At 38.0% G+C, this 10,516-nt stretch overlaps 1 protein-coding gene across 1 annotated transcript; it reads left to right on the top strand.

The window, feature by feature from the left end:
* Positions 1 to 355: 355 nt before the first annotated feature.
* Positions 356 to 9,026, top strand: LOC122132133 (mutS protein homolog 4-like; the record flags this gene model as incomplete). Its single annotated transcript, XM_042706929.1, has 9 exons — positions 356 to 1,050; positions 1,511 to 1,624; positions 1,905 to 2,071; positions 2,717 to 2,827; positions 3,042 to 3,157; positions 4,689 to 4,862; positions 5,191 to 5,320; positions 8,242 to 8,284; positions 8,959 to 9,026. Coding segments are annotated over exons 1-9 (1,089 nt in total), but the record flags the coding sequence as incomplete, so codon positions are not given.
* Positions 9,027 to 10,516: the final 1,490 nt, after the last annotated feature.

Below are 10,516 nucleotides of genomic sequence, written 5' to 3'. Positions count from 1 at the left end.
CATGCCTATGCTATACATGTTTGAGATGAGAAAATTAGCTTATTTAGTTTAATCGCATGTTAGTGTCCATGAAGTGGGACAGGAAGGCCTCCGTATTGGTGAACTACTGTCTTGGTTTTTACATAGTCTACCTAATTGTTTTCTTTTTAAAACCTGATGATTTTATGTTTTATTTTGCTGCCACTGTGAAGCACTTTGTAACATGGATTTTGTGCTATATAAATCAAGATTATTACCATTATTATTATGAATTGTATCCATATAACTGCTAACGTTAGCAGCAAGCTTGGGTCAGTTAAGGGTATTTTTTAGTTGTTGATGGATTAGACTGGCTATTTAATCCATCACTGGCATCGCTTCATTTGATTTTTGTGCATCGGGAGGGGAAAGAAGAGTACTCTCCCCTTCAAGGTTGGGGGTTACCTGCTAGAATTCCACGTTTAAATTGATAGAGACTGTGTTTGTCTGACAAAATGACGAATAGCAACAAAGATTATTACATCGGCCTTTTGATTGGTCAGATTGCCTGTTAGAGAAAACCCCCGCGAAAGGAAGGTAGACACACCAGGGACAAGTATGTTTCACAACGGCGTAGGCCACTTGCATAGCATATAATAAACGTAAATCGCGGTTAATTTCAATCCCGCGCGCGTCAGTTTTGCCCCTCCCCCCAAATCTAACACCTTCATCCCAAGTAGCTACGTGCGATATTTTGTCTGTCCGCCGAAGGCTTCTGGAGAAAGTGACCACAGCGATAAATCAGACCTGATTTGAGAGTATTGGGTTAATCAGTGCAAACCAATTTGCAGTCTGCCATCTGCAGTTTTCGCCCATTTTCTTTTACATTTTATTTACCGATAATAAACGTGTGATCCATCTTTAAAATGGGGGAAAGTGCACTAATCTCGAATGACAGCCTGAGCGCCACTGTTAAACATTTCAATACAAAAACATTTTTTTCTTCAGAAGGACAGTCATCCCCATCACTTCTTGGCCCATACACTAGGAGTTCTAGTTCCCTTTCAGACACTCCACAGACTGACACAAATGGTAAGTTGACTGAAAGTACTTTTCTTTTGCATCTTCCTTAGTTCGCTGTTGATAGCTGACTAATTAGCATTTATAGCTAACCAAACCTATGCTAAAAAGCTTCACGTTACACCCTTTGTGACAGGAATGTACCGGTGACTACCCTCAATTTAACTTAATTTGGCAGTATACACAATACACACAAGGTATAAATATGTATCGGACTATTAAAACACATGTTGTTTTCAGTTGTATTCATGTCAAGACATGATTCTCATTGAAATCAAATTTAAATAGCAAAGTAGCATGGTCATTATTAAGGTTAAGTTAACGTGAAGTTCATTACTTTCAGCTCTGTAATTTTGTCCTGTACCAATATGGGATGGGACACAGGGATTTTGAGGTGAAATGTGAGTTACCAAAGTTGATGTTGACATTTTATTATTTATCAGCATATGTGTAATTTCACCGTTTTCTTCAGCTTCTGGTCAGTTGACCCATACTTTCAGAGGTTTCAAGCGAAATGCAGGGACTCCGAGGGTGAGGAGAACACCAAGAGCATCCAATGTACAGACCCCTCAGACAGACCACACCAGTAAGCGTCATCTTAATTGTTAAATTAAGCTCCTATCAAAAAAAATTGCGTTTTGTTTTTCAGCCTCTACCAAATTATGTGTAGAGTTGATAGCTAAAGATACATATTTGTTCCACCTTGTAATTGCCCTGGCTACATTTGCCATTTCTCTAAGCACCTTTAGATTATACATTATCTTGTGTAAACATATCTGCATGTTTAATGATCACGTTCTTTGAGCCAGTGTGACTGTGATCAGTGTTTTTTCTTGATCATTTTATGTTGTTCAATTGTCTCATAGCACTAACAACTGGTTCCTCTGCAACGTCAACCAATGCTGCTTCAGTCATTGTTGCCGTGGTGGAGGGGCGTGGTTTGGCCAGGGGTGAAATAGGCATGGCCAGCATCAACCTGAAATGTCCGGAGCTTGTGTTATCACAGTTTGCAGACACCGGTACCTATGCAAAGGTAGCCTATGTTTATAAGTAAATGAATTATATCGATACATTTTCATTTTCAAAATTCAATGGTTGCTACTGGTAAAATTTGCATCGTTGGTTAGTTTGTAATATACCATCCATGCAACTGATTTCATACAATTGCTTGAGTTCATCAACACTTTCTTGAGGATGTATTCCTCACAGACCTGGCAAAGCACTTTTATATAAATGAATTAATAAGATCAATGGACCTCATTCTGGAATTTTTTTTTAAGTGTCTTCTTAAATGTCTTCTTACAAACTTCTTAAGACCAACCCTAAGAACCCAGATTCATGAACACATGGAAATGTGTTCTTAAACCACCAAAGTGTTCTTAGCTGTGCCCCGAATGAGAAATGCCACTGATTCTTAAACTGAATGCACGTTCTCCTACACCTGAATTTACATACATAAATGCCCCGCCAGCTCCTTATAAGGGCATGCAACTACAGGAATCCAGTCTTAATTTGCTTTTATCGCTACATCCATATACATATACATATATACTATATGTCTATGACTACATCTGCCAAGCATTCCCAGGGGGCCTCCTGGTGGCTTGGGGCTGGGACTACACAGACAATAGTCTGAAAAATGTATTATATATGAGTACTCAATGCCTTTTTATTACAGGTGATAAGCAAACTCCACGTCTTGATGCCTTTGGAGATTTTGATGCCAGACACAGTCAGTGAAAAGGGCAAGGGCACAAAGCTCTATAACCTAATCACAGAAAACTTTCAGGTACATAAAACTGCTCCTCTACACAATATAAGGGGACATAATAAATACAGCCTTGCTTGCTTACTGTCATTCCAGGCGTGTGATCACAATTTCAGATTTTTTTCAGGATTGAATTACATGATTACTGTAAGAGGTTCCTTCTTATTCATGAAGAAGTTATAACTATCAAAAGTAACTGTCTTGGTTGTGTTGTTTTTTGTGCTTTGTTGTCCAGAGTGTGACTCTCACTACAGTACAGAGAAAATACTTTAATGAGAGAAAAGGTTTTGAGTACATCCAGCAACTTAGTGCTCCAGAAATCAGCACAGTTTTCATGGAAGTCCAAACCAAGTAAGTCACCCTGTCCCTCATCATAACACACACACACACTGTTTGGATCCTTTATTATTCATTTGATATTTATTGCATATCAGACAAGAATATAAAAAAATTGGAAATTATGAAAACATATATAATGGTACAAAAAGGGACACATGACATTTTTTTAAGATCTTTTGTTTGTCCATTTATGAAGAAATTCAACTGTTTAATAATCTTCACCTTCAAGCAAACGACAAAAAAAAAAAAAACACAGGGCTCTATTTTCAAGCCGTTGCAAATCAGTGGTATGGTCAAATAACAAATACTGCTGGGATCAGTACATTTCCATCACAATATCCTCAAGCGCTGTGGTGTGAGGTCTGGGTCATGTCTGAGAATACTGCCAGCGCATTGGCAAATTTCATCTTAAAAACACGGTTGCATTTAGCATGGTTGAAAACATCTTGCAGGAATGCAAATTACTTTGGTAATTTGGCAACACATCAAGGTAAGAATAGATGGTGACTAGCATTACACTCCGATTTAATGCTTATATAACTTAAACTACAGGCCACCTGCAATCATTTATAAATGTAGGGGATTATTAATCAATAAAATGAATTGGGCTGTGCAATTATGGTGGACTACACATTGAATTATGAGACTTCCACTTGAAGCAATTCTGCCAATTGTCAATTATCAATTATTATAATCACTTAATATAGGATAATTCTGTTCGATAGGGTGTATATTGGCTGTGGTTTGAATAGTTTCCACCTCCTTCCATGCCACCCGAGTGTTGGTGAGGTTAGGTGGTGTGCTTCTGTCTCAAAACTTGACTGACTCCTCTGTGAAGAAAACGACAACCTGTCCTATACCAATTCTAAATGTTTGTGGTGAAAGCAGATTATACATTTATTATGTCATCTTACCTGTAATTAGCCTAAAGTCCCACATTTCAAAAAATGATTTGTGTTTCACATTAACTGATTGTTTTTTTTTTTTAAATTGATCTGTCATCGTTTTCATATGTAGAGATAAATAATGAGTGCACAAGCACTTTTCTACTTCATTAGCCCACTTGTAGGGATATCATTATAATGATCCAAAGCTGCCCAAAATATTGCCATATTGCAGACTGTCTCTTGATTTGCAAACTGAGTTTATTTAGTTTTTGCTGGCTGTAAAGGGAAAATAGGAATAAAAGAACACTAACCAACTTTTTGTCCAATGGATATGTATTATGGATATTTTGCAAACATGTTATGCATCCGTGAAGTGATGTAGCGTGGTAGGTTTTGCCCTTTATTTTTATATTTGAACTTAGGGTGAAATAATGGCTAGGCTTAGGCATGAGTAAAGGAGGCATGAACGAAACATGTCAAAATGACGCAGAAGATGCAGAGCTCCCAGTTGTGATTAAAATAATGATGCAATGCACTGTACTGTTTTTCCAAATAATTCAGCTTGAACCACTTAAAGTAGAAACTTAACAGACCTATAAATCCAAATCCATTGTTTTAGGGTAATGTTTGTGTTTTTTTTATCTTATCTCTCCAAGGTATTACTGCCTAGCTGCATCGGCTGCCCTTCTTAAGTACTTCGAATTTGTTCAGAATTCCATTTATGCCCCACGATCCCTGAAAGTGAGCTTCCAAGGCAGTGATCAGACAGCTATGATAGACTCTGCCTCTGCCAGCAACCTGGAGCTGGTGGTCAACAACAGAGATCACCGGTTGGTTGCCGTCTAGAAGTGGGATTGCTTTTTGTTTAAAACTAGCATTAGCAATTGGCTTATAGCCTTTAACACCAACAGCAGCATAGTTGCAACTGATCAGTGTATTGCTGACAATATATTTTTAGTGACATGCTGCGTAAGGTGTGTTTATCTCTCCTTCGTAACTGTGTACTATTTTCATAAAGTTGAATATATAAAAAAAAAATAGCTACTCACAAAACAAATGACCCTCATACCCACATACGTTGATGTATTGCTAGATGTTGGATATTGACATGATTTTAAGTTTTGTCTGGCAAGACACAAAATGCCTGTGTATGTTCAGGAGTGATCAGTGCTTGCTGGGTGTGCTGAACTACACTAAAACTCCAGGAGGTGAGAGAAGACTTCGCTCTAACATTCTGGAGCCTCTTCTGGATGTGGATACCATCAATATCCGCCTAGACACCTTACAGGTCTGCCAACCCTCAGCAAAATAAGTCCATGATAATTCTTATTTCATCCATGAGAAATTACTTCCTGTATGACCATCTCCGAGTTGATTAATATTTCCAAGAAATTATGCCTTTACTCCTGGTAAAGTTAACCCTCTATACCCCAATATAATTCTAGAACACAGCATCAAATTACTGAGAACAAGGGAATTCCTTTACATCTGTAAATAAACAGTTATAGTTTTACGTAGCTTTACATACACCCTGAAATTCAAATTAATAGCTGGTGGGGGGGGTTTATCATAAACGGGGGGTATCCTTACCGTTTCCTACAGTGTATTTCTGTTACGCTCATTAGCAAATTCTACTTAACTGCCAGGACCTGTCAAAAGAACCTCACACATCAAGTGGTTCTTTACTGTAGTCTTGCTGGTTCCACCAAAAACCACAACGAATTAACGTTACTTTACTCGTCTTTCTACTGGACTGTGCCTGACACAGGAGCAAACAAGACCTTTGTCTGAAAACACAGCACTCTCCCTGCACTGGATGGCTCATTGCGAGATCACCTGAGGTAAGGACATTCACTTTTTTCTAACTATTTTATATGGTTGTAACTTTTACCAACATTAGCTGTGTAGGTAATGCATGTCTTTTTAGCAAACGTTATTATACTTTTTAGCAAACGTTAGTATACTAACTGGTGTTCCACTTCTAAAAAGGTTCTAAAAAGCTTGACGGATCACATTCATTTAGTTGGCCACACGTAAAGTTGAGAATGATTTAACTTTGTGCAAATGTATAAGGAAATCCATCATACTGACTCAGCTCCTACCTGTATCATAGTCACAACAACTACAACAAGCTTTTCTAGCTCTTGTTTACAAGACAAGAAGTGGGCATGTAATCTTATGAGGTTAGATAAGTTAACTTAGTCATTATGCCATCTTGGTCAAATTAAATTCTGTATTTATTTTCATAATGAGGGAAAATAAATAAATTAGTTAGTATTAAGAATGCTTTATTAAGTATTAACATTGAAATGTTATGTCCCTGTGAAATGGTTGGTTCAACTAATTTAGGTAATATTATATTTACTAATTATGCTACTCACTTCATACTATAGTAATAGAGTGAGAGACAAAAATCATAGTAGTTTAATGGTAATTTTAGTTTTACCATGGTACCACTGTAATTATTGTATAAATAATTTACCATTGTACAGGCCCTATTCAAACACTTGATATTGACTAGTACAGGCCATAATTTCACTGATGGCCTTAGCATTGAGAAACGTAGCACTGTGTTGCATCCATGCATTTGGTGTGTTACAGGTGTGCTACAAAGACCTCCTTGAGAAGGTGACTAAGGCTTACGTGGCTTGTGGCAAGTGCATGCTGGTGAAATTGCCACTTAAAAGTAAGACCCGACAAGCCTTGTCCTCTATCGACCCTGGTGTAAGGGGCCATTTGGAGGCGGTGACTCAACTGTAGCATCCGGTTCTTCAAGAGAGTGGCGTCATCCAGGAAATCATCAGATACAATGTTGACTCAACACTGGCCCAGTGCCAAGTGGGAGATGACATTGAAATGTGCCCAAGTTATGAGCACAGGGAAATACACAGCCCTCAGTGGGGCTATCAGAGGTGCAATTTGAATCTCATGGGCCCATGGTGTCCTCCTTCAGCTTCATGGAGACGTTATTGATCATAAAATCTAACCCACCTCTTATGCAATTCAGACAGTAAAGTATGCCATGAAGTTTAGGGGCATGAGTGCTACCATGATGAGAGAGGACGACAAATCTAGACCAGTTGAGAGAAGACTGTGCCTGCCAGAACCTCAGGTCTGCTGGAAGAATGGATCAAGCTGAGAGAGAGAAGAGAGAGACGGGTGGAGTATGGCTACAAGAAAACGTGCAAGAGAACAAGAGCACTGCACAAGAGGAGGAGAAAGAAGCATGGCTGAGTCATGCAGCCAAGCAAGGAAATGCGGTTAGACGTAAAGCATGAACAGAGCATCAGTAGGGAAGTGAAGCTAACATACTTCAGAAATATCAATGACAACACCCCCAGTTTCCTGTTTCTAATTAAAAGTATGGTGTTCATGTGTCCACAACGTGCAGTTATATATATATTATAGCAGAGGCCTTCCGTAGCTGCTATGGGGTGTAGAGGGTTTATGGTCTATGCAGGGCTTAAAAACAATATTGACCTTTGATTGTATGATATTGGAATATATTGTACAGTTTGGTCAAATGTCACAAAAATCAGAAACCGATAATTAGGAGAGACAAATAATGAATCACAAGGACTTGATAAAAACTCATGTCTGTGACAAACAAAGTCAAATATAGGCAATATGTTTGCAGGTGGACAATATTACATAAGGACTGACGTGCAGTGGCTGACTGACGTGCAGTGGCTGACTGTTATTTCAGTTAATACTGAGGAGCCGATAGAGTCTGTATAGGAATATAGGGAGGGTAGGAGAAGTGCAAGTGACACACTCAGAATGTCACAGTGGATGAGGTAGACTGGGACAACATTCTATGAAAGGGTTTGACACTTCACTCTCTTGTTGAACACCATTACAGTTTGACTATATCACATCATATCCATTATGGGTTTGGATTGTTATTTCCTGAAAAAAAAAACCTTGAAAAAAAGCCTCTGCTTTTAAATGATGCAAGCCATTATACAACCTTGTCCTGAATAGTATTTTACTGAGAGGGAAATACATAATTTCATGGAAATTATTTATCAAGTGTATATGGTTATACAGGAACCTTTGCTGAAATCTGCTGTTTTGGTTTACACAGTACTAAACTAACTACTACATCACATGGGATCAGAGCTCTTCTTGGACACGGGTGTGCAGTATATTTTTAATGTTGAAGTAAGCATGTACTCTTGTTGTTTTGGATTTTACTATCCTTTGCAGGAATTCCTGGAAGAGGAGGAGCTATTTTTTGGTCTGAAAAACGGTAAGATCCTGTTTTTGTGAAGACTATTTGAACGCTGGCTTAGACTTTGATGGCTGCTCAAAACAGCACTTATTTAGAGCAATGTTGTTGTCTTTGTTATTGTTGAAGCATTTTGTTGCTAGCTAGCCAACAGTTTGTATATATTCATAGGAAAACACAGCTTAAACAAATTCATTATATTACATGCTTGGATTTCTGTATTTCTCTATCATAATTGTATAACTTAAGTCAGACCAAAAATCAAAGGAGCAGCGGTTGAGACCTTTTTATTTTGAAAATAGAAAATTATTATATCGGCACTATTTTGACCATCAGCAACCGATTACAATGTAGCATTTGAACCTAAAACACACAACAGAAACAGAAAATACTGCCTATCCATGCTTTGACCACACATTTCTCTCTGTTTTTCAATGTAGTTTACCTAATTGTAAAGACAGGCTAAAGAACAAAATACATCTACTGCCTACTGTTTCCTATGTCCATTGCTCCGATTGTGTACCCTTAAGGCTTTAAACCTTTACATCTCTGAGTTTCCATTGTGACAGATGAGTTTGGCTCGATTCACAAAAGCCCATTTAGTGCTTGTAAATCTGGTAATTGAGATAACTTTAAGATAATTTTCTGTGCTCTGTAATTCAGAAAGTACCTAATCCAGTTTTGGCATTTTGCAGCCATCTCACATTTTCTGGATATAGATCAGCTGCTGTCTGTCCTCATCCAGATTCCAAAACAGGAGACGGTAAGCAAGTGGAAATGAGTTGCATTGAGATTCTACGTATATGCTGTTTACTCTCACTCACTCACACCACAGGAAACCTTTGCTCTTAATTGCGTAGACGGTCAAAAATGTGATAATTCAGAATAGTGAATATGGACTAAGTATATATAATTTAAAAGTATATACTATTTAAAAAAATAAATCAACTAGTTCCCAAGTAATAACACCCAACATCACTCCCTGTGCAAACAAGAATGTGTTAACATGGGTGATTACATGCATCCACACTGGGCATTGTGAAAGACAGAGTTTGTTTTGCTTCAGATCTTGAAGTAACAGTAAAATGATGTAATCTATGTAAGGTTTTAGTTTAAAATAACAAGATTCTTCACACCAGTCATAGAAGAAATAACCAACACCCCTAAGAAACATCCGGCCACAGTGTGCAGAACCTGTGCGCCTGATGCCAGCTTTCTAACCTGGGACCATGTCTACGGGGACAGTGAAACCTTATATTTTCCACTTAAAGTGCGGGCAGCTGGAGATTTTTAACCTGGAGAATGGTGAAATTTTAACGGAGGAGATGTATAATGTTAAACAGAAACGACTGGAAACTTTTCCAAGAGCTTGTGGAGCAGAGTCTAAATCAGAGTCTGGGAGGAGCCGAACTGTGTGCTGCTGAATGGGAATCAGACCCATGGGACAGAATGAGGATTGTTTCTTACTGTCTGGCTTAGGCACTGCGGAGCGTGAAAAGCAAATGTAACTGGTATTCAATCTGGCAAAAGTAAAATCCCAGCGAAAGTACAGACTGACACACTGCAAAAAAATGTATCTTAGTAGGATGAAATATCTTAAATAAAGGCAATATATGCTTGTTTTTTGTCTGGCAAGATATTTTTTCTTACCAGGCATTTTTTCTGTTTTCTGCATTTCACTTGCTTCAAGTGTTTCAGTTCTTATATATCTTAATAAGGTATTATAACTTGTTACTGAGATTTAATTGCTGGTTCTGAGCAAGTTAATGCTTGAAACTAGCACTGTTTGATCACCACTGACAAGTACAAAACTGCTTTGTCAAAGTCAGAATCAAGACAAATGTACTTGTTTTTAGTCTGGCCACACTAGTTTTAAGATATATTTGTTTCTAGATATTTTTACTTGTTTTAAAAAAATCTTGATAAGTCAAATTTTCCTTTTTTGCAGTGCAGCGGATTTTTTTTTTTAATAAACACTTAAAAACTCCTTGGTGATGGAGAGATTCTATAGAACGCTCAAGACACGCATGTGGGGGTATTTTACAGCTCAGAACACCTGCAGATATTTAGATATTCTACAGGATTTAATCTTGAGCTATAACCAAAGCCTCCACAAAAGTATTCGCATGAGACCCGTCCCTGTAGGCCCACTCTGAGGTACAGGACAGTCACTAATCACTAGCATACGAATTGACTGATGACACCAAAGCATGTAAATCTGTGTAGCAATAGTCAGTGTGTTTACATGATGGT

The sequence above is a fragment of the Clupea harengus genome, unplaced genomic scaffold (assembly GCF_900700415.2).
Source record: "Clupea harengus unplaced genomic scaffold, Ch_v2.0.2, whole genome shotgun sequence".
In the NCBI taxonomy this organism is placed as follows: Eukaryota; Metazoa; Chordata; class Actinopteri; order Clupeiformes; family Clupeidae; genus Clupea; species Clupea harengus.
Note: the sequence above shows the minus strand (reverse complement) of the source record. Positions and strands in the feature narration are given on the sequence as shown.